The 24717-nt window shown below is 42.7% G+C and overlaps 1 protein-coding gene across 1 annotated transcript in view; it reads left to right on the top strand.

Moving 5' to 3' along the window:
- The window catches only part of KDM3B (lysine demethylase 3B), a 64800-nt gene extending 44100 nt beyond the window's left edge, over positions 1-20700 (top strand). Inside the window, exons 16-24 of the mRNA XM_082490026.1 lie at positions 1545-1811; positions 9315-9486; positions 12594-12684; positions 12770-12900; positions 16184-16303; positions 16886-17025; positions 17363-17539; positions 18100-18234; positions 19366-20700. Coding sequence (XP_082346152.1) covers positions 1545-1811; positions 9315-9486; positions 12594-12684; positions 12770-12900; positions 16184-16303; positions 16886-17025; positions 17363-17539; positions 18100-18234; positions 19366-19446 — 1314 coding nt within the window. The 3' untranslated portion in view covers positions 19447-20700. The remainder of the gene's footprint in view (positions 1-1544; positions 1812-9314; positions 9487-12593; positions 12685-12769; positions 12901-16183; positions 16304-16885; positions 17026-17362; positions 17540-18099; positions 18235-19365) is intronic.
- The last annotated feature ends 4017 nt before the right edge of the window (positions 20701-24717 follow it).

Below are 24717 nucleotides of genomic sequence, written 5' to 3'. Positions count from 1 at the left end.
CACCTAGACGAGGTTGCACAGGAAGGTGTCCAGGCGAGTTTTGAATGTCTCCAGAGAAGGAGACTCCACAACCTCCCTGGGCAGCCTGTTCCAGTGCTCTGTCACCCTCACTGAGAAGAAGTTTCTTCTCAAATTTAAGTGGAACCTCTTGTGTTCCAGCTTGAATCCATTACCCCTTGTCCTATCACTGGTCGCCACTGAGAAGAGCCTGGCTCCATCCTCATGACATTCCCCCTTTATATATTTATAAACGCTAATAAGATCACCCCTCAGTCTCCTCTTCTCCAAACTAAAGAGACCCAGCTCCCTCAGTCTTTCCTCATAAGGGAGATGCTCCACTCCCTTAATCATCTTAGTTGCCCTACGCTGGACTCTCTCCAGCAGCTCTCTGTCCTTCTTGAACTGAGGGGCCCAGAACTGGACACAATATTCCAGATGCGGTCTCACCAGGGCAGAGTAGAGGGGAAGGAGGACGTCTCTCGATCTGCTAACCACCCCCCTTCTAATACAGCCCAGGATGCCATTGGCCTTCTTGGCCACAAGGGCACAGTGCTGGCTCATGGTCATCCTGCTGTCCACCAGGACCCCCAGGTCCCTTTCCTCTACACTGCTCTCTAACAGGTAGCTCCCCATCCTATACTGGAACCTGGGGTTGTTTCTGCCCAGATGTAGGACCCTACACTTTCCCTTCTGTTCACTCAGCTTCCCATCCCTGTGGTTTTTGTGTTGCTTGGTTGGGTTTTTTTAGGGGGTGGGGTGTTGGTTGGCTCTTTCAGCTAGACTGAGAAGCTGTTTGCTGCCAGAAATCTATCACACCTCTGCCCCTGCCCAAAAATGTCTTGTGAATAATGATCTAGGTAGTGTTTATCTTCTGTTGAATATATGAAATATATTTAGTGTCAAGTATCTTGCTATAGGCAAGGCCTATAGGTGGGCTTTTTTCTTTTTTTTTTTTTTTTTTTTTTTTTTTAAGTTAAGAACACAGTTTAAGATCGTGTCGTTAATCTCTTTTGAGTTTTAAATGTCCCTTGAGGAGCATGGATGCCACAACCAGAGAGGCTGTCTACTAATGGCTCTATTAACATTATACATAAAGGAAGCACCTTCTCCTCTCTGTCTCTCAGTGTTTACTTAATGTTCCTGTATTTGTCAGCTTACCTGTGCCAGGATCGAATTAACTTTCTTAGTAATGTAATGAAAAAACTGGAAATAGAGTTGAGATATTAACGAAGTTAAGAAAAATATGAACCATTTTCACCATTAAAGTAGCAGAGTTTAGGTCACTTCAGTTTTCGATTCCATGATTGCTTGCAGTAATATTTTTCTAGATAGCCCGTAGCAGGTTATGTTAAGATTTACTATTATGAAACAGGGCCATAGCTGTTTCTGTTTTTTCTGGGTGCATGCTTGTCTCTGAGCTGACTTGTTTACTGTTGCGTGTTTTTCTGATAGCGAGGTGTGACTAAAATCTGAATGAGAGCAGATACGCATTAATATGTATGTTGTTGCAAGACTAAGCTTACCTCTGGATTTACATCTTCTAGGGGGCCAAAGGTAAAGCCAGCCTGCCTAACTTCTTAGACCATATCATTGCTTCTGTGGTGGAAAATAAGAAGACGTCTGATGCTGCAAAACGAGCAAGTAATTTAGCTGACACACAGAGGGAGGTGAAGGAGATGGTAATGGGCTTGAATGTACTGGATCCACACACTTCCCACTCTTGGCTGTGTGACGGTAGACTCCTTTGCCTTCATGATCCTAGCAACAAAAACAACTGGAAGATCTTCAGGGAGTGCTGGAAACAAGGCCAGGTGGGTGACGACAAATAGCCAACCCTTGCTGCTTATAAGTGCCCTGAAATTTTAACCTGTACCTTGGTTATTGACAAGTCCATTCAAACCTTACCAATTGCTCCTGAGTGAATATGATGAATGAATATTTCAACTGTAGCGCTAGAAAGAGGGGACAGAGCGGCCCTGTCCACTCCATGCTGTACTGACTCGAGCCCGTGTGCCCTTGCACGCTGACCTTTTCTCAGCTTGCCAGTATGAGGGTGTTTGCTGTGACAGCCTTTTTAGTTGTGGTGTGGTTTATGCAGAACCTGCTCTACTACAGCCCAGTAGTGAATCCGCTATGATTTCCTCCGTGCATCCTAACATCTACCTCCCATGTGATGCTTCGTAGCCTCAGGGAAAGGTCCATTCTTTCCAGCTGCAGCACGTACAAGAAAAAAAGTGCTGCATGCAGTAATTTCTGCTGAATTTCTCCTGAAATTTTTGGGTGTACTTGATGCAGTGTCTTATCCTGAGCCTACAGCCTGTGTGAACCCAAGTATTGTTTTGAGCTTGGCATCTCATATACTGAGCACTCTCCTGGCTTGTCTGAAGGGCCTTCAGTCAGAAGACTGGACCTTAGACCTGCTGCCAGCAGAGCCACTTTTTTAGATCTCATTCCATAGTGCTACAGCTTAGACTTCCCCAGAGAGTCGTAAAGATTGGCCTGGCCAGACAAGCTGAATCTTAAAAAAAGGGTGAGTAGCTGCTATTGCAGAGGAAGTATACCTGTAGCTCTAACAGAATATGACGTCCATCAGTGTTCAAACTGTGTTCTTGACACTTGGTTCTGCAGCTCCCTCTGACACTGTTACCTTCACCGACTACTCAGAATTGAGACCGTTGGTGCTAGACAGTTATGTCCCTCATCATCTTTTCTGGAGAAGTCCTTGTTGTCAGCTGTTCTCTTGTTATTGTGCTAATGCTCTTGGCACTCACGTTCCATACCTATTTGTGGTCTCTCACAGGACATGCGGACTGCTGACCTGTGGCAGAGGGGCAGATCAGGCTGCACGTTCCTCTTCTGGCATCTGTGCCAGGAGTAGAGTACTTTCCAGTTAAGTTTAGTGTGTCCCATGGGACTGCGCATTCTCTGGGTCGCCTGGGCACAAGCATAACTAGCACATAGCTGTGAGAACTGTGGAGAGGATCGTGGAACCACCAGCCAGAGTTACCAGTTCTTTTTGCTGACTCCTCTAGCCAGCTCCTAATAGGTGGAGGAGGCCACTGTGCAGCACAGCCTCGCTTGTCTGACTGGAAACTTTAGCTTGCTGCTGGTATTGACAGCTTTCCCCCTAATTGCAGCTATCGTCTTGTCCTGATTTTTTTTGTAGTGTACAGGGGTCTCTTCTCTTTTTTTGAACCTGTTGCATCTTTCTGGTTTATGAAGGATTATTCATTTGCAGTGCTGTGGTGTCAGTCATCTGCCTGACTTGGCAAAGAGCTCCTTAGTTTCTGGTCAGTATACTCTTGACAATTTTCTCAACCCTTTCTGTCAGCAAATACTGTCTCTCTCAGGAGGATCCAAAATATTTTGGGAGCTAGTTACAAAAGATGTACTTGTCAGTTTCTTTGCAAATTAAACTGGTTAATCATCAAGTGCGAGACGCTGCACTTGGTTGCGTGGTTCTTGAGTGTTAATGAATCCTGAGACTCGTTACGGAGTGTAGCGATGTGATTACTGACTTTGTCAGACGTGTAGCTTGCAGTGTTCATCACCTTCCAAGCTGGTGCACACTCTGAGGGTCTGCCCACAACTGTTGCGCTCATGTACTGTTTGTGACCCTCTGTTTTAGGCTTCGCCCCAAGATGTGCTCAGTGTTGCTTTTGGATGATTTTATCATTCAGAGGACCCCTTGTATAGCAACAGACTAGGCCAGTCCCTTGCTCATTCAAGGATTCTCCAGTGGTGTTGCACTCATTTCCTGCTGAAATGTGAAAAATAACCTAACCGAACCTCTCTCATTCCTGCACAGGAGAGAGCTGGTGACCCCGGCAGGCGTCGCTGCCTTGACAAGGCTATTCTGAACAGAATTTCTTCAAGCAGAGATTCTCTCAACAAACTCTGCTCTGTCACAGTTCTCCCTTGTCTGGCTCCTCCTGTACATCTCGGCTGTACCTTTAAAAGTGAAGTCAAAGAAGACTAATTCCACCACCATCCCCCAAATCATCTTCCCCTTCCTATTTTGTGGGCTGGAAAAGGTTACTTGGAAAAAAACATCTGGGGATACTGTCAGGATTCTCATTCTATAGCAACCTGTTCTTTTCTGAATTTTCATGGTAGGCTTTCTCTGTTTCGAGACACTGAAGATTTGGGGTGGTGGTAGAGATTTTTGTTTTTCTCCTTGTCTGAGAGCAGATCTGGCAGGAAATGCCTACCAAGTCCGCTGTCCTTTTATCTTGCAAGCCTAGCTGTGTTCTTCATTAGAGAGAACATTTTCTTCCATGAGAAATTCTCTGCTTGATAGCTGGAAGGGTTCTGCTAGGTTGAGTAGATTTTTATATTATTATTTTTTTAAGTTCAGCATAAAGTCTACCTGGCAACAGTTTCCACCCATCTTGTGAAAGGTTCTGTTATTTTACTCCTCATCCATGATCCATAGGTTTTTGTAGAATACGATTAAAACCTTTCAATTGCCTTAATGTTACAGTTCCTGCTGCGATCATGGAATATATTTAAACTTGGGATCAGTGTATCTGCTCTGTCATCTTAGGTAGGTTTGCTACTTGTCAGGGCCTCACATTTGGGACATAGTGGAAAGGCTGCCAAACTTGTCTGTTCCTCAGACATTTACCCTCTGCTGCTCTTCGGTATTGGCATGAACAATACTACCGGGGAGACCTGGATGGTGTCAAGAGTGACTGTGTGGCTCTGGGAGTAGTGGTCAAGGCTGTGGAGCCCAGGTGGTTTTCTTAATCCTGCTGATGAGGGGTAGAGGGGTGGACCGGTCCTGCATGTCAACCGTTGTTTGCACACCTGTTTTTGACAACAGGGGTTTGGGTTTTATGGTTATGGGGAACTTCTTTGGGGATTGAGGTCTGCTTTGAAGACATGGGATCCATCTAAGGGGAGCAAAAGCATCTTTGCCAACAGGCTGGCCAACCTGATTAGGAGGAACAACAAGGGTGGGAAAGTACGACCAGTGATCAAGAAAGGGATTAGTTGATTGGGTTGGTAGGCAAGCAATGTGGAGTCATGTGAGCAGGAGAAATCTCAGACTTAAGAAAATGGGGACAAAAGATGTCCAACTCAAGCATACGCACGTGAGTAAGGAACTGTGTATATCACAGCATTGTGAGGAAAGCTCTCCTATCATTTCTGGGAAATCAGCATGACTAGGTGTCTTTCTGAAGAGCCTGTAGACTGATGCAGACAGCACAGGAACAAACAGGAAGAATTGCAGTTGCAACCATGTGCAGTTGCACCAATCTCATTGGTATGACGGAGAAGTGGTGGGATGGCTCGTGCAATTGTAGCATGACAAGGGATAGGTACAGGCTGTTCAGGAAGGACATTTCAAGAATGACAGGCCAGGAAGATAAGGAAGGAGCATTGCTGTTTGTGTGAGGGAGTAGCTGGAATGCATGAAACTACATCGGAACGGATGATGATCCATTTGAGAGCTTATAGGCCAGGATTAGTGAGCAAACTAACGTGGGCGATGTTGTGGCGAGTATCTGCTACAGACCATCTGATCAAGAAAAAGTGATAAGGCCTTCTTCAGACAACTGGAGGAAGCCCTGTGTTCACATTTCCCGGGCCTCGTGGGGCCGCCATATCAGCTGGAGGAACCGCACAACAGGTCACAAGCACTCCTCAAATTTTCTGGAGTGCATTGATGACAGTGTCCTGACAAGGACCCCCTTAGAGAAGGCTGCTCTGCTGGACCTCGTGCTTAAACGCAAGAAAGAACTGCTTGTTGATGTGAAGGTAAGGGACAGCTTTGGCTGCAGTGACTATCAGATGGTAGGGTTCGGCTCAAGATCCTTAGAGGAGGGAGTAAAGCAAAAAAGAAAGATCACAAGCCTGGGCTTCAGGGGAGCAGACTTTCACCTTTTCAGGTATCTGTTTGGAAAAATCTCATGGGATATGGTCCTGAAGAGAAGAGGGGTTGAGGAATGTTGGTTGAATCATGCTTAACATGCCTCGTAGCCTTCTGTGATGAGACAACTGGCTTGGTGGAGGAGGTGAGAGCACTGGATGGTTTTTATCTTAACTTTAATAAGTCTTTTGATACTGTCATAATGTCATCACACAAACTGATGAAGTACAGACTAGACAAGTGAACAGTGTGTTGGATTAAAAACTGACAGAAATGCCATGCTCCGAGTGTTGTGATTGCAGTCACTAGTGGGGTACCCTAGGAGGTCAGTATTGGGTTGAGTACTATTTAACATCCACATTAATGATCTAGATGTGACAGAATTCATATACCATCAGCAAATGTACAGACAATACAAAACTGGAAACAATGGCTGATATGCCGGATGGTGGTGCTGCTATTCAGAGGGACCTGGACAGGCTGGAGATTTGGACCAAGAGGAATCTCGTGATGTTCAGCAAGGGAAAATGTAAAGTCCTCAGGAGGAATAACAGCCTGCAGCAGTACATGCTGGGGGCAACTGGCTGGAAGGGACCTGGAAGGTCCTTTGCCTGGAAGGACCTTGGGGTCCCAGTGGACAAGGAGGTGACCATAAGCCAAGAACGCGTCGTCGCAGCACAGAAGGGCAGCAGCATCCTGGGCTGCATGAGGGAGAGCATTGTCAGCAGGTCAAGGGAAACCCTCTACTCGGCACTGGTAGAGGCCTCACCTGGAGTGCTGTGTCCAGTGCTTGGCTCCCCAGTACAAGAAAGATGTGGACTTACTGGAGCAAGTCCAGCAAAGGGCCACAAGGATGATTAAGGGACTTGGAGCATCTTCTGTACGAAGAGAGGCTGAGAGAGCTGGGACTGTTCAGGCTAGAGAAGAGAAGGCTCGGGGGAGTGTGGGGAGGAAATCTCATCAATGTGTGTGAATACTTGATGAGAGGGAATGCAGAAGAGGGAGCCAGGCTCTTCTCAGCAGTGCCCACTGACAGGACAAGAGGCAATAGGCGCAAATCAAAATCCAGGAAGTTCAACCTGAATGCAAGAAGACACTTATTAGTGTGAGGGTGGTCACTTCCAACCTAAATTGTTCTGTGTTTCTGTGGGGGTTTTTTGCCTTTTTTTTTTTTTTTTTTTCTTCCCCTGAAGTTGACAGGAGTAAAGTAGCAACCCCCTTTCTGTTTTCTTAAACCTCACTCTTCTGGAGTTGAGGTTTTGTTGCTGCCTTCTTCAGCTTAAGGGCTATGTTGTGTTATATTTGAAAACCAAGGCCATTTCTGTTATCTCCAAAGTTGGTGGTTGTTTTTTTTTTTCCTCCATTCGTTTCTAAATGAATAGTTGTCCTCACTTAGGGACTAAAATGGATACTAGTCCTGTTACATGCCATTGGGCAATTCAGGTGAAGCAGTGGTTAGTTACTAGAGTGTTTTTAAGCAACATAACTTTGGAGTTGCTGATATATAGCTCTGTAGGTGTCTGCCTAACGCGTTTGAACATCTAGGGGCATCTGTGCTCCTCAGGGTTGCTCCGAGCTCTTCATGTGAGTAAACCCAGCACCTTCAGGTCATTGTTAATGTATAGGTCACAGCTTCGAATTGATTCAAACTTGCACAGACACATGAACTGTCATTTGGACATAGGTAGCAGTTACTAAACGTAGAGTTCTTCAGGTGATATAGTCCATGCGCAAGTTCACTTCATGCCCTCTTTTCCTTTTCTCAAGTCTTGTAACTCTCTCTAGAGGTTGCAGGGTGAGAGGGACCGACAGGGTCTTGGCCAGCGTTGGGAGGATTGTCTGGTATACCTTTTCCTGCCCTTGTTAGTTTAGCAAATGCCTTGAGCATTTATAGGGAGAGGCCACTCAAATCTCAGAGTGGAATGTATATACATGGTCAGCCTAAACTTCTTAAAACCCCTTTTGCCAGTGAACAGCCACTTTTCCTCTACTTGGTTTTGTACTAAGGAATTAATGATCCATGATTATGCATAAAGAATGAGGAAATAGTTAAAATTTCATATGAGAATATGAAAATGTAATATGAAAAGGCTTTACTACAAATGCTGTTTCTAGTGGTAGTAGCGTTTGTCCTTAAAAAAAGGATGAGTGGTGGGACTCAGCACCCACTGTACTTCCACGGGTGGATTGACCTTGGCTGACTGTCAGATCCCCACCCAGCCACTCGCTCACTCCCCCTTCTCAGCAGGACAGAGGGGAAAATAAGGTGGAAAAGTTTGTGGGTCAAGATAAAGACATTTGGTGATTGCTGTCACGGGCAAAACAGATTCAACTTCTGAAAAAGTAAATTAATTTATTGCCAATTAAAAATAGAGTAGGATGGTGGGGAACAAAGACAAAGCTAAAAACACCTTACCCCACCCACACCTCCTTCTTCCTAAATGCTCAGCTTTACTTCTTCATCACTGACTCTTCTACCTCTTCGTGTGGCACAGGGGGGATGGAGAATAATGGGGGTTGCTGTCAGTTCGTAACACTTTGTCTCTGCTGCTCCTCCGTCCTCACACTTTTCCCCTGCTCCAGTGTGCAGTCCCTCCCACGGGATACCATCCTTCACGAACTGCTCCGGCATGGGCCCTCTCCATGGGCTGCAGTCCTTCAGGAATAGACTGCTCCAGTGTGAGTCCCCAAAGGGCCGCAGTTTCTGCCAGAAGTCTTGCTCCTGCATGGGCTTCTTTCCAAGGGCCGCAGGTCCAGCGTGGGCTCTCCATGGGCTGCAGCTTCCTTTGGGGCATCTCCCTCTGCTGCAACGTGGGGTCCTCACGGGCTGCAGTGTGGATGTCTGCTGCACGATGGTCCTCCACAGGCTGCAGGAGGGCAACATGCTTCACCGTAGTCTCTTCCACAGGCTGCAAGAAAATCTCTGGAGCACCTCCTCACCCTCCGTTATCACTGACCGTGGTGTCTGCAGAATTGTTTCTCACATTTCCCTCTGCCTTCTCCCCTCCCCAGCAGCTGTGGATCATTTTTTACACTTTCTTATTACCACAGAGGCGCCACCAGCATCAATTATGGGCTCAGCTTTGGCCAGCAGTGGGTCTGTTGGAGCCAGGTGGAACCATCTGTGTCTATCAGGGGGCAGCTCCCAGCCGCATCTCACAGAGCCCACCCCTGCTGCCAGCACCTTGCCGTGTAGACCTGGTACACTTGCCTTAGTAAGTCTAATACAGTACCACTTCTAAGGCAACTGCACCTGGACTGGAACTGAAGTTTGCTTTGACTCTGGTTATTTGTTTGATGCTCAAAAATCAGACATGGATGAAATAGATTTGTGGTGTCTTTTGTATGATGGTAGCCAGGAGTCTCAGCTCTTAAAGTTTGGCTGCATGTGTAAGAAATTTGGTTATGGTGGAGTAAGCATTCATCTTTGTATTCTCAGCCCGTGCTGGTATCTGGTGTCCATAAGAAGTTGAAGTCAGAGCTTTGGAAACCAGAAGCTTTCAGCCTGGAATTTGGAGATCAAGATGTAGATTTGGTGAACTGCAGGAACTGTGCCATAATTTCAGACGTGAAAGTGCGTGACTTCTGGGATGGCTTTGAGATAATATCTAGTAAGTAATATCTATGGCTGACTAGTTTAACTGAGCAGTTTGTCTTGCTACCTTCAACTCCTCCTTTTTCCACCTATTTTCTCAAAAAATAATAATTTTTAAAAAATAATTCAAATAGCTATCAGTGTTGTGCAAAGAAGCCATTGCTCCTTAGATGTAGCGCACCTAGAAAATATGTTACTGGTGAAGATTAGGGCAGGGCTGCCCAAGAAAATTTCGTCTGTACTACAGTGTGTTGGTGTGTGTTACTTTCATGTATCAAAAGATGATCCCATTTTATGGGAAACTACTACTTTTTTTGATCTTTCCTCAGTGAAATTAATCATCAGTTACCGTTACTAAGACAGTAAGTAAATTGATTACCCTTACTCTCCTTCCAAAGTCAACATTTATTGTAAAACTAAAGGGAACCTGCAGAGCTAAACCAGACTGAGGCTTTCGATGCTAAAACTCGGACTTGGTGGAATACATCAACTAAATAAACTTGACTTTGCACATTATTTTTATAGCAGATCATCTGCAAATATAAATACAAGTTTATCTGTATTATGAATAGCAATGCTGTATGCGTACCTCATGTGATAACACACTACTTAACGTTTGAGCTCTTCTTTGAGAACACCTTCTGTCAAATGTGGATGTGGAAGCTAACCAGTTAAAATTGCTGGGGATATAACTGGTCAGATTAAAGAGCTTCCGAAAAGCAGAGTGTTCTTTTTTAGGTTGTATATACTTAGATCAGAGTGGTCTTATATTTACAGATGTTAGAGTTGTAATGGTCCATTGCAAAGTTGCGTATTTTAGTGTTGTGTATAAAAACGTTTTCTGTATTTATTGCTTTGTGCACATAGCTGAAATAGTGAACTATTGGATGACTTAGGGCAATGTTTGTTCAACAGAAAACAAAATGATAGATTTGTAGACCAAGAATATTTTCTTCCCTAGTCATTTTCCAATCAAAGAGCTCCCAACTTTTGATTTCTTTTTGCATGATTCCAAGTACAGAGTCTTATATTTTGTACTGTTAAATTCCGTACTGTTTCGCTTGTTATTCAGAAATAAATGGCCTAGAAGGATATAACGGTGTGGTCTTTCTGTGTATTAACGGTAATTGGGAAACTTCACAAACTCTACTTTTGTGCTAGGGTCATTCATGAAAATATTAAATTCGTATGGGTCAAGTTGTCTTTGAGAAAAGTTATTTGTAGTTTGTCTCCGGGCAGATACGCTCCTTCCAGCAAAATCAGCTGCTGCCTTTCTTTTAGACAGTGCCTTTACCACACATTACATGAGAACTGTTATGATCTAGGTTGGAAAACCCGATCACTTCTGCTAGTTTCTTTTAAATGCATTTTGTTTGGTATTTTTCAGCCATGTGCAATCCCCAGTTTAGAAAAGTATTGTTTGCTACTAGTTCACCATTTTCACACACTAACTTGTATGAAAACTGTTTGCAAATTATGTAATGAGTCTGACGTCTCTGCATTACATAAATTTTAGATTCCTCAAATATGTGGCTGGTTTCCCCCCTCCCTTGCATTAAGTTATTGAAGAGATGTAGAACAGCCACTGAATTTGGAGGTGTTAATGAGATAATCCCTTAATTATTCCATATGATACTTTTTTTAGTTAATTTCAACTTGTGATGTTTACTTTTAATATCTTTGAGTTCTAAGTGGACTTTTGGCAGATCTAACTTTTTGGTTTGATTCTTCTTAGACCTGTTTTTCTTTGCTGATCAGATGTTTTCTGGGTTTTGTCCAGTTTTGTGTAATTTGTCGGATCTGTGTTTTCCTTCAGGTAGCTCTTCACTCTGTCCTTTGTGAATAGCCTTCCTACAAGTTTCTTCTCCTTGTTTGGAATAAAGATCCTTGATGAGTACAAAATCTTGAATACAGGAAGTTCTGAAACATCTTTAAATTCAAGTCCTTGAGCTTTTCTGTTCTCTTGCCTCTCCAAAATCTGTAGCTCATCAAAATATGTTTTCTTTAAATCAGTCACTTTGGTTTACATATCTGCAGTTCTTAATTCCTTTTTAATTTCAGTAAAATGATTTTTTATATTGCGAACTCAGGCTGTCTTCTGTAGCCTGTTGATATATAACGCAGATGTGGTTCTCAGGTCTCCATGTCCTAGTTTCTTAGATACGCTTTCTCTTCTGGTGCTGTCAGCAGCTCTGCTGGGTCTAGGTAAGATCAGTTGCTTTTTGTTTGGCTGACAATCCTTGGTAAGGAAGGAATTGGTGAAGGATGTTACTTTCTGGGGAAAAGGGGATGTGAAGGTGTCAGACCGCAGTACACCCTCTTTTCCAACTGGTGGCTTCGTGTAGAGTTGTGAAGAACCTGGTAGAAGAGTGAGCTTTGTTTCTCTCTGAATGTTATGCTGAGTTGTCTGAGCTGCCGCATGTACCGCTTCCAGATATACTCTCTAAGCCATCATAACATCTCAGGCAACACAGCAGTTGATGTGGTCAGTGCTGTCATATTGTACATCCACTGTTGCGTACTTAATGTCATCGTTCTGCGCTACCAACTTTCTCTGTTACCACTCAGGACTCGCGTACAACTCCTGAGGTGAAAAACAAATGTGTGAATTCAGCACCCTGCTAATTTGAGTGCCTCCAGCAAAGAATTTAAAAACTAAAGGCTGTCTTCCTCAGTAACCCTTTAGCTTTTTTGAGTGTGGCGTACCATGATTTCTTGCTTTACACTGAGATAAGGGTTGATTTCAGACCCTGAACCAATAACTTTAATTTTATAGAAGCACCACTTCTCTTGAAATGAAAGATAAAATTCTAGACTGTGGTAAAAATAGTAACGCAGAATGCTTTGGAAAGGCTTGTTTTCAAAGTTGAATACAAACTATTCTAAAACTTAGCAGCTGTGCAAGATTTGTCAAACTTCTGCTGAAGGTAATGAGATAGATATATAATTGTTGAACTGTTGTTTGGTCATACTATGATAACACTTGGAAGCCAAAACTAAAATCAGGATCCATTTTTCTGTGCAATATAAGAGGTCTTGCTAAAAAAGACTTCCAGCTTAAAGAAGGTAATGGGCTGTGGTAAAAAGATATCACATGAAGAAATCTTAATTTGTTTCTTGCAGAACGGCTCAGGTCAGATGATGGTCAGCCAATGGTACTAAAGTTAAAGGATTGGCCTCCAGGGGAGGACTTTAGAGATATGATGCCTACAAGGTCAGTAAACCTTAGTATCGATGCCTGCAGGACTGCTATAGGCGCTACAGGAGGAGAACATGCCTTTGTTCTTTTTGCTTTCTAGGTTTGAGGACTTAATGGAAAATCTTCCTCTTCCTGAATATACCAAGAGGGATGGCAGACTGAATTTGGCTTCTAGGCTGCCAAGCTACTTTGTTCGTCCTGACTTGGGTCCCAAAATGTACAATGCCTATGGTATGTGAGAATAGTTCTGCAGATGTTGATTTTTGTGACTCCTTATTATACTCTTTATTATGCGTAGTGCACACACAAGGCTGTGGCATTAATCAAAACTCAGTGCTTATCCTAGAGCACACTCATTTTTTTTTTTTAATTGGTCCTGCAATCTATTCGAATGCCAGTCCTCTCTCTCAGATGTGCCCTTGTGGTTTCCAAGAGATGTACATATGGTAAGTTAAGTTTGCAAGCAGTTATTTCATACATATAATAAGCGTAATAGCGATACAGGGTTCAAGGAGAAGTTAATATCTTTTTGAGACCAATTGATAAATTTGAGAGGAAAATTAGCTGGTGTCTGGGCACTTCAATCTGTGCGCTCGTGTTTCTGACTGGGGTTGTAATTTCTTCATCCATGTCTAACAACACAGACAACATGCAAGAGAAAGCTGTCACTATGTTCAGCTACCCGAATCGGATAGTTTTGTTCTCTTAAGACTGTAATTACGTAGTAGGTAAATAGCATACAAATAGAGGAAACCTTTGTCTGAACACATACCCTGCGTGGGGCTGTGAAGCATTAAACTTTCAAATAATTGTCAATATAGCAATGTGTGGAGGATATATGAGCAAATAATGCATGTCGTATCAACTTGAATTATTTCGGTTCCTGAATGTACTGACTTTGAGGTCATGGCCAAAAGCAGATTTTGGAGACTTAAACAATAATTTATTTTAAATTAAAAGTTCCAGGATACTTTTAAATAACCAATTGATTTGGAAGTACATACTTTTGCAGCTTTAGAGTAAGATAAATGACATTTAAAGTGGTTGTTCTTTGTATATACTGAAAAATGTCAAGTGATACTGATAAGGAAGAAGTTGCAGCCCTCTCGCAAAGCAAGTACGTGGAAGCACGCTTACCCTAATGTACCTTCTGTAGTTCTCTTTGAATACTGATGAGACGGAGGTGCAGGGGTTCTTGGTGTTTTGCACTCCAATTATAGATATGCCTACAGTAACAACTCGCCTGAGAACTTCAAACATTTTTCATTGTTTTTTATTTTTTAAAAAATGTTTTAGCTCAGTGGATTAGGCTTAAGCTGTAAACCAACATGTTGCAGTTCTGAGAAAGTGTTTGTGGGGTTATTCTGGAGGTTTTAGCAGTATGACATCACAAGTAAGGGTTAAAAAACCCAGGGGTTTGTGAACTTAGGCAAATTGAGCTTATTCAGTATTTAACGGTGTTCAGTGTTTTGGTTTATGTATTACTTGACGTGTAAATTGAGTGAAGAAGGCTGTACACCACAGAGCTTATAATATAATCAAGCAATAATACACGAGTGCAGCAAGAAGCAAGGTACTCAGGGATGCCTAACTTGTCTTTGTGTATTGCTAGTTGCTAGCAATGAATTTATCTTAAGTGACAAAGTTTTCCTTTGTGGCAGTTTGTGGAGGTAGCGTTGATGGTACTTTTTCAGCATAGAACGTAACCCTCTCCTACTTGAGCCTTCTTTAGATGCATAAGTCTTCGTCTGAAGAGAGAAAATATTACACTTCGTTTACTTTCAGGTTAAAAGAAAAAATTTAGCTTGGTCTGCCTTCAGAAACAGTTTTACATCTCTCTGCTTGTAGCTGCTTTACAGGCAAATTAAAGGATGGACCTAGATATAAAAACAGTAATTCTCTCTATGGCGAATAAAGAGTAACTTTTCTGGCATATTAAATGTATTTTGATTGTAAATATGTGGCTTTGTTTTCTGAGTATGTGGTGGAAGAGAGTTCTCAATAGTGAGGTAAAGTCTTTCATGTGCTTAGCGTTTTAAAGCATTAAGATAGTAAAATTGTGACTGAAGCTTGATTCTAAAAGTGATACTCAGTTACCTAAATAAAAAGACTGTTTACAGAAGTTAACCATGAAGAAATCTTATTCCATTCAACAGGTTTTGTGTGTAAAGGACCCTTAAATATTGACTGAGTTTTATATATAAATACCTGAACTGTTTCACGTAAGACTTGCCTTTGATGTTGTATTTGTATTTCCCAGCACACTCTGTGTGACTTAGACCACTAGCAAATAATTAAGGAAAGAATGACGCTTCTTAAATTATATCCTGCTGCATCTGGCAAAGCATGGTTTTAAGGTGGAGGTTGTACGGGCCCTTACTCGAGGGCAATAATCAACCTATCGTTTGTGAATTTGACTGGCCGGTTTTTTGAACCTATATATTATGTTTAGCCATGTTTGTATTTCAGTTGTGCTTTCTTAAAGTACATGTAACAAGCTGTCTAATTTAGCTGCTCTTTCTGGTCTGTTATGATAGGTACTGTGCAGTGAGTTGCGTTCCTGTCCCCAGAAGCTTCTATTTTAAACAGAAAAGAGATAAATACAGTGGCGATCCTAAAATATAACTAGTAGTCTTGTGGTCATGCTTACGTTAGAGTTTGGTGGTACAAAGATTTTTTAATATTTTAGGGTTTGTTCCCATGTTACTCGCTAGAGGAGATGGTAAAGCAAAAGTAGAGAGAGAGGGTGCTATTGAAGGGTCAGAGGAAAAGAGAAGAATGTGTTATATGAGAAGGTGAAAGAATTAAGCAGCAAACATTTGAAATCTTTCTCCATTGCTTGTAGCCGCTTGCGAGGGGTAAGATCATCCAACATATAAAGGTATAAGCAATTGAGAGCCTGCAGGTGTTTTTCCTTACTCGGTTGCAATCTGAATTGTTAAATGACGAGTTGGACAATGACTGCGGTGAATCCAACTGATCATATGGGTGTTACAGCTGAGTATGAGAAAATAATGAACTGCTGGAGGCTTATGCTTGTAACAGTCCAATGACTTACTGCACAGGGAGTGAGGCTAATGCCACTTACAGCAGTTGGGGTTTCTCTTGTACCTCACGTACCTCCAAATAAAGAAAAACAGCGCCAAAGAGAGCCTACTAACTTTGCATTACGAAAGCTAAGTTCCCTACTACGACTGCATCGGTGACCCTCAGAGACACAAAATTGTAAAGTACACATTCAGGCTTTGTTTTTAAAGTGCTTCTTTTCTCGTGACTTGGGTGATCTATATTTGCTACTTCTATTTCCTGTAAAATAAAAATACTAGTTGTCAGTAAATTTTTTACTTATGCCACACGTGACGTGAAAGTAGCTACTTCAGCTGCCCTTTGACATTGGTTTCTGCTCTCATTGCTCTGCCAAGTTAGCATTCTAGAAAGATCTCTCGATCTCTCAGGCAGGTTACTTCTGTAAGAGCTTAAATAGAATTTTATTTTATTTTACACTCTATTATAGGCTTAATTACTGCAGAAGACAGACGAGTTGGTACCACAAACCTGCACTTGGATGTATCTGATGCTGTTAATGTCATGGTGTACGTTGGGATTCCCATTGGGGAAGGGACCCATGATGATGGTAATGTTTGAGAAAAGCTGTTTTCTGTCCATGAAAAATTGATTGTGTGTGTGAGAGAAAGCACGCTGTACCTTTTATCGTTTAAGCTTGTCATATGTCATAGATATGACGTAGACAGTCAGGGCAGGGGTGTTGGAACTAGATGATCTTCAGGGTCCCTTCCAACCTAAACCGTTCTATGATTCTATATAACCCAAATATAAAAGGCAGTTTGCTATGTCTGCAGCACATATTTAAAAGTGCTTCATTGGTTCCCAGCTGTGGAAGCAGCGGAGTTTTGCTAGAAATTAGGTATCTCCCAGAAGAAAGGAGGAGAAAGGGTGTTTGTTCTCCTTGTATTTGAATAACTGTAGTTAGTTCAGTTTGAATTCGTGACTGAGCTTTGTGATTAGCTGTCAATTGACGCATTTCCTGAATTTTGTTAAGATAAAGCTTAATGTGCTTAGAAAGGGCACTGTATGATGCAGCAGTTGCAGTAGCAATGTGACTGGATTTAGTGACTTAAAATGCTCCTTCCTCTTCTATACGTCAAAAGTCAGAAGCTTTGTAATCATACCGCTTTTATGGGCATTCCCCTTTCAGAGGTTCTGAAAACAATTGATGAGGGAGATGCTGATGATGTAACAAAGCAGCGAATCCATGAAGGAAGAGAGAAACCTGGAGCATTGTGGCACATCTATGCTGCCAAGGATGCTGAAAAGATACGGGAACTTCTCAGGAAGGTACGTTGGTTACAAAGGAGGCTTGACCTAGGATTCCTTCACTAGCTTGCTTACAGCAGCCGAATGATACAAATTGCTATCAACATCAAGCACATAGGTATTCTAATGCTGTCTTTGAGGACATTAATAGTTATTACGCTCCCAGGTTTTCAGCCTCGTCTAAAATCTTCACAGTAATGCACATGTCACTAGTTAAGACCTAAATGAGCTTAGTGGAAGTAATGTCTTACCTTGAAATAGTTCATGTGTTACGTTTTTTGGTACAGAGCTTTTTGTGAGCCAGCAATATCAAGGTGCTGTGTCATGGTTTCACCCCCACCCCGTATCTTGGCCCTAGGTTGGAGAAGAACAAGGCCAAGAAAATCCCCCAGATCATGACCCCATTCATGACCAAAGTTGGTACTTGGACCAGACCTTACGTAAGCGACTCTATGATGAGTATGGCGTACAAGGCTGGGCAATAGTGCAGTTCCTTGGAGATGCCGTGTTCATTCCTGCAGGTGCTCCCCATCAGGTAAGTATGCCAACGCTAGGCCATATTGACAAATGGAATTGAATTTGAGGCACAAGAGAACTGCAACTTCAAACTAACTGTTAGCTCATATTACTGAGTCGGGTTCTTTCTTCTGCGTATGCAGTTCTTACAGAAACTATTTGAATTGGATCTCAGTCATAATGTTAGTAAAAATTACATAAATACCTGAATGACGTGTATGGTACTGTAATGGGATTAAGAAAAAAAAAAAATAGGGGGAATGGTGGGAAAACACTTCTGTGTAGTGAAACTTCAGCCAAGGGAACAGAAATCCAAAAAAGCGTGGAGGACAGTAGATAACTTGCTTTAGGGAACACTAGTGTATGTGGGAGAGTAGGGAACATGTGAGATATGTATTTTGTTCTGATTTTACTATTAGACTAATTCTGCACGAGATCAAGTAGGCTTAAGTTCCTATTTCTGATAAGTTAATGTGGAAGAACCTAACATACATTGGTGGGAGGATTTGGGAGGTTTTTTTGGCTTTGTATGGTTCATTCAATCTTGATGTATCTGTCATTTGATACGGGGTTTTCTAGGTCCATAATTTGTACAGCTGCATTAAAGTGGCAGAAGATTTTGTATCTCCAGAACATGTGAAGCACTGCTTCCGTCTGACACAGGAGTTCAGGCACCTGTCTAATACTCACACAAACCACGAGGATAAACTGCAGGTACGCATTTTATGACAGTAGTGACTAAATATACCCTGTGCTTTGCCAGCTTTGTTCAGTGTGAGAAACATGTGGCTAATGATTTAAGAAAAAGTAACAACTTTCTCGCACTGTACCTCTTCACCTCTTCAGCTGTAGTGATAACAGATGTGAAAGTGTTTTTGTAAATAAATTAAGTTGCAAATGAATAATGCTTATTATAGAGGGGAAAAAAAAAAAGGAAAGCCAAAAGTAACTGCTGGGAAAGTGGAACTCAGTACTCCTGTGGAAAAGAATCCTGGTTGCATTTGTGCCTTGCGGCCAAACTTTACTGTTTCTCTATCATTTTTTATAGTATTTTTATAGAAACATTTGTCTCTATTTGTATATATATAAAAAATACACAGAGACAATAACTGTCGCATAAGTGATGCAAGAGACTGACATCACGTGTACATCAGGGAAAAATGATGGTGCTTAGCAGTTAGTTGAGCAGGTGCAATCAAGCTACTCACTTAGAGGTGAAACTGTTTCATTCAATACCTAGAAACTGAATTCAAATAATTTAGATCAGAAAAATCAGAAACAAAATAGAGCTTTGATTGTTAAATAGCTAAGCATGGAACAGACCACTGTGAGTACTAGCGGATTTTTCATCTCTGCTCTTGCTTGCCCTTCTGGAAGATGCACACATTAGAAGAATTTCTAGCCTCCGCACAAAGACAACAGGATGGTGATTTGTCACATCATCTTAACTTACATAGGGTTAAACCATATGATTTTCTTGCTCCTTTGGGGTTTCATTCATGTGAATCTGTAAGTGACTCAGCTCACAAGGACTTCATAGTATACTTCCTCCTAGCTCTCACAAAAGAGACTTTATGTTAAAATAACAGGAGTAAATGTATGTTGCTGGGTGACCAGAAAATGAGTTAAGAAGTCAGTGCGGGTGTCTTAAAATATTTGTCTTGTAACTGTGCCAGTCAAAATTTGTGCTGTTTAGCTATTTGTGCTATCCTGAAGCAGCGATAGCATATACTCTGTGTATACGTGCCAGCTGTTAACGATTCAGCTGTCAAAGCTGATTGCATTGGTATATAAGACTCTCCTCGTTAGTCTGTAGAAGTTGATTTTTCTTTTTTCCTGTTACAGGTGAAGAACATTATCTACCATGCGGTGAAAGATGCTGTTGGCACACTGAAAGCTCATGAATCCAAACTAGCTAGATCGTAGGAATTGCTAATTCCAAATGCCCTGTGAAGTAAGCCTTTTGCTCACAGTTTATACAGGGACTGCACATGACTGCCTCTGCAGGAGCAGAGGCTTCTCACTAAGAGCTGGTGTGGTCAGTATTACACACACTCTTCAGCCACTGTTTTCTACGCTGCCTCAACACTGAAGGTCTAACGGAAGGTCGCACTGTTACACGCAGAATTCCAGATCCTAACGAAAGGTGCCATGTCCCTTTCCTGTGGCCTTTTGCAAATTGGAAGAACGTGGAAACCACTTGGTGTTCCTGCATATTATGATTAGAAATGGTATAAAGAGTGTGGATTTTTTTTTCCTCATGCCTAGTTAGTCTCCACGAAGTTAGAAGGAACGTGCTGGAGGTGGGTTGTCCTACTGCAGACTTAGTTGATAGCTGCTGGATCGTGACCGACAGTAGCCCAACTGCAGAAATTGAAGCAAACTTCCCATGTGAGATACAGGCCAAGGAAAAGAATAAAGCTATTCTCTGCACTCCTCTTCTCGTAGCCGTTTCTCTATACACTGTAGAGTTGCAGAAATAAAGGGAGAACCCACTTTTTTTTCCCCAGGAGACTCCAGAAATAGGAGAATTGTGTATTTAGTGAAAAACTAGGTTTGTAGTGAAACAGTTAATATTTCATGAAAGTAGATATTTTTAGTATTTTTGAAGTACCACAACTGTTCCTGGATTTTCAAGGAAAGGCGCATTACATTTAGTCTTCCTTTCAATAAAATCAAGAAGTGATTTTTAGAAAGCTGTCCAAAATAGCACAAAAACAGCCAAAGGAGAGTGAACAGAAATTGACACCCCACCTCCCTTGCCCATATTCCTCACCCATCTTCTCCCCTCTCCCTATGCCACCCTGCTTCCTCAGAATGAGAAGTAAAAAGGAGTATAAACTCTATTCTCATGTGGAGATGTTGTACATCTCCCACTGCGCTGGTGACTGCAGGCAATAGTTCACCCAATACCAGTGCTAGCTGAAAACATCTATCCTTTCCAAAGTGAAGGAGAAGTTAACTTTCAGTGTCAACTTTGTCCAGAACTATTTTAAGTAAAATGTTCCTGCTTGATAGAACTGTATTCAGAATTTACTAATGTCAGCATTGATGCAATGGATTTCATTGTCCGGGTACATGGGGAAATGTATCTACCTTATATCCAGCTGTACTGTAGTGCCACCTGCAGGCCTGTTAATAAGTTCACGGTTATTTCATTTTTTTAAAAATAAAAGTCATTTACTGTAACAGCCTGGGCAGTTTCTTTCAGACCCGTGCGCTGATCTTCCTGCTCTCAGTTTGCCTCAGCTCCTGCCTCTGGCAGCGCAGGCTGCCCGTTCGCTTCTCGCCCTGTCTCTGACGGAAGGTTTGGGTGCCGTATGTCCCACGTACGTGCTGGGAGCGTACCAAGCTGCCTGCAGATTCTTCATTCTCGGAGATAGTTTACTGGGTAGAGGACCTGTCGTGTCATAAACAACGTCTCTTGTGCTGTGCTCCCCACCTCTCGCTGTCTTCCCAGCGGGCTGGGGTCCAGCGCTGCCCTCTCCGCTGGGACGGACGGGGTGGTAAAGGTTCCCTGGTTTCTGACCGTGGAGGTTGTGACGGCAGCAGCAGTTCTGGTCACTGAGGCGTGCCGCGCCGGCAGCCTCTCAGGTTGGTTACTGGGTGGCAGCAGCGCACCCCCAGGCTTTTGCTGCCTTCGTACCTCTCAGCCGTCCTGTGGATGTGGGCTAATTCAGCCCTGCAGGCGAAGAGCCTTACCCAGACCCATGAAGCACTCAACTTCGGCATATTCCTATCGTGCAGAATTTCTTGTGCGCTTCTGCTGTGCTCTACGCGTACTACTGAATGGTTAATTATAGCTGAGCTGTTTCCCTCGTGTGTGTGTGTGTATCGGCAATTAGAATTCAATAACGATCACAAAGACAAAAACTTGGCTGTGTGTAATGCAGTGGCTTCGGTCATTCCCAATGCAGTGATCTTCACCGAGTTCTGCATCTCACGTGGAACCGCTGTTTGGTTTGAGTTTATCAAACATTGTTTCTGTCTCTTGAATTTCCTCTTTTCTTAATCATAGAGTACGATCAACGTAAAGCAATATTCAGCCAAAATCAGAGCAATGATTTGCTCAAAAATTGTAGATTAAAATTAAGAAATAGGTAGCAATCTAGATTTTGGACCAGATGAGGACAGGAAGAATTTGTAAATGGATCTGGCAAATCAGTAAATCACTTCTAGTAACTTACATTTGAAAACTTTTATCCTTTATCTGGATTGTATGCATTGGGAGACGGAGACTACCTCTGCTTTTGGCAAATTTTTCCAAGTGGGTAATTTTTTTTACATGGGGCACAAGTTTGCATTTATGTAGATTTAGAACCCACTTGTCAGTTCTTGCTTGTTTTCCACCGAGAGGGGCTTCAGTTGATTAAATGCTGTGATTGTCAGCTCTTAGAATTCTGTTCAACGAATTTTCTGAAATAGGATTTACATGTATTGTGTATCTGCAAACACATAGGTTTTTATTTATTAATGCTAATCATATATATAAATATATATAGATCACATATAACAATCATATTCATGGTGCATATATTATATATTACATATACACATATATGAAGTGTAATATATTTTTATATATATATATGAAACCCAGACAACTGCAGGGGTTTGTTTTCTTTTGAACACGCTTAGCTTCGCTCTGCTGTCGCCTTACGCGGTCAGGGATATTTTACAGTACTTGTAATTAGACTGTGAAGCTCACTGCAGGTCTGTCATGGTGATGCCAGAAACAACTGTATTGACAGCTTCTACTACTACATCCTTTGACAGAGGTGCACGATTTAATTCTGCTTTGTTTGAAAGTATGTACCTTTGCTAGCTTAGTAATTTAACTGGGCTCCAGAGCCTTTTTGCCCAAGAAGTGTTTGTCCTCTGTCCTTCCCTTTGACCGCTTTCATAGCTGCATAGTTCTTTTACGTGCCATTTCACTCCCCCGATGCATCGGTCTTCCAAGATGAACAGTTCCGGACCATGGAATCTTTGCACTGAACCTGCTCGGTGCCTCTGATTGTTCTTGGTGACTTTCTTGTGCCTCCTTTTTGTTCAGCTACCCCATTTTTGAGGGAAGATGATTCAAGCTGCGTGCAGGTCTTTGTTCGTGCATTTCTGAGGTGAGGTACTGGTGCTCATTTCCGAAACGTTCCTGTTGCTGCATTTCTTACTGATGCTAAGCATTGAGATTTCCAGTAATGATGACGGTACTGCCTTTCCCGAGCAGCGACGGCTGATCGGGGGCCTGTCACACATACATCTGTGGTTTGGGCGCTCCCCTGTGTTGGGGTTCTCTCTTCACTGGGTTTGTGCGAAGGGTCATAAGCACTCGCCCTCTGGTACCCACCGCTAGTTCCAGCATGCATCGTACGGAGCTTATAGCAAAAGTAGCCAGCCAAAGTCGTTATAAAATTGGTTTGAGATGTACCACCAGTAGTTTTTATCACAATATTTTCTAGTTACAAATTTTCAGGGGCAGCCGATACGTTACCTGGAACATAAGCAGATCAAAGAAGGCTTTATAAATCAGAAAGTTTTGAGTAGAGGGAAAATAAAAACTTTGGTTGCATGTCTTAAAATTCATTTTGCTGCAGTCGTGACGTTTGTTCTACTGAATGCCGTCTCGCCGTTACTGGTGGAGCTGCGTAAGACAGTGGGTGGGCACCGGTTTTGAATATGGGCTTTAAGCTCTGGCATTCTTCTAGCCAATGTCCCGAGGAACTACAGACAAGTGGGAGCAGAAGTTAAGGATGATATGGCTGTTGGGCAGCCCAAGTGAATTTGGATTGCCGTCCCAGTACCGAAGCCCGGTGCGTGCGCCACCACGCGAGGCCGCCCGGCACCGCCATGCAGCAGTTTCGCGGGGGCTTCACAGTGATGTTACACAGGACACACTTGCGTTTTTGTCTCAGTCTCAGATGAAGAGGAAGAAATAACATCCCCACTCTGAAGATTTAACTTCTTGTCAACCCAACAACCCTTTCCTTTTCTTGAGATTGATTAAAAAGGTAACAGTCTGCAAGGGTTAATTTTACAAAACTTAAATCTTTTCCCTGTTTTTAAGCTGTACTCTGAGGCAACTGAACCAGGCAATGTCAATATGGGAAACGTTAAGTACTTAATACGACGAAGGTTGTGATCCATTTGTTGTTCCCCTGAAAGATTCCGAGACAGCCTCTGGCAGAACCTGAGGATGTGGGATCAGAACTGGAGCAGGAGTTCAATGTCAAGCAGTAACTTGAATTTCCCTGCAATGCAAATAGGTTGAAAGAAGTTAGCAGGCGTGGATATTCTTTACAATTATTGCTCCTGTGTACACAGGACTTCCCTCTCCTCACTTCTGATAGCCCTTTGATAGCGCTCTGAGCTTCTGCAGTTCCGAGCTATTGACTGAGCTGTATGACACACACTGGTGACGTACTCGTGCATCCAGTGTATCTCGCAGGTATTGCTTTGCTGGAAAAGATGCGTGGGACTGCGCAGCACATGGGCGGAGCGTGGCGGCGCCTGTGGACGAGGTGTCTTACAGGCTCCAGTTACTGGTAAGTAATCTTATTTTTTGACTGTCACCGTCAGTGTTTTCCCACACGTACCCCCGCCTATCCCGGGTGCTCAGACCGGCGTGTGGTCGCTCTCTCCCGATGCATCTCAATCTGAAATCGGCCCACAGCTTCCTTTCCTCTTGATTGACGGTGTCTTTAAGATCCCTATTCTCAACCTTGGAAAACGAGCTGCCTGCTCCCACCAGGCATTTGAAAAATAACCAGGCAGAACTCGTCTTACTTTTCTCTCTTACTTCCCTCATCCCTCTCCCTTACAAGAGCTTTTTTGTCTCTCTGCCTTTATATGGGCTAATACGAAAATGGTAAAGTGAGTTTCAAGGGCTAGATACAACAAAGCACAGCCGCTTCCCCTAGGAAGGTCTTTTCTAACTAAACACCTTTCAGTCACAAAGGAAAACAGGTGAAGAAGGGAAATGTTCTCAGAATAATTTCCACTTATAGGGCCTTACCGTCCACAGTGTCAGTTTATACTCACGCTTTTTCTGTGTTTTCCTTATCCCTTTCAGCATTTGATACTCTTCCGTTACAATCTGCACCTTTAAGCTTCAGAGGAGAGGGTTCCCATTGCGTTCCTCCATGTCACCTTTCTTCCCAAGACCCTTAATTTGCTCTGCTGAACTTTTCCAGAGGCACTCTT

Source organism: Vanellus vanellus (genome assembly GCF_965231255.1).
Source record: "Vanellus vanellus genome assembly, chromosome: 13".
Lineage (NCBI taxonomy): Eukaryota > Metazoa > Chordata > Aves > Charadriiformes > Charadriidae > Vanellus > Vanellus vanellus.
The sequence above is the reverse complement of the archived record's forward strand: the minus strand, read 5'-3'. Positions and strand labels throughout refer to the sequence as shown.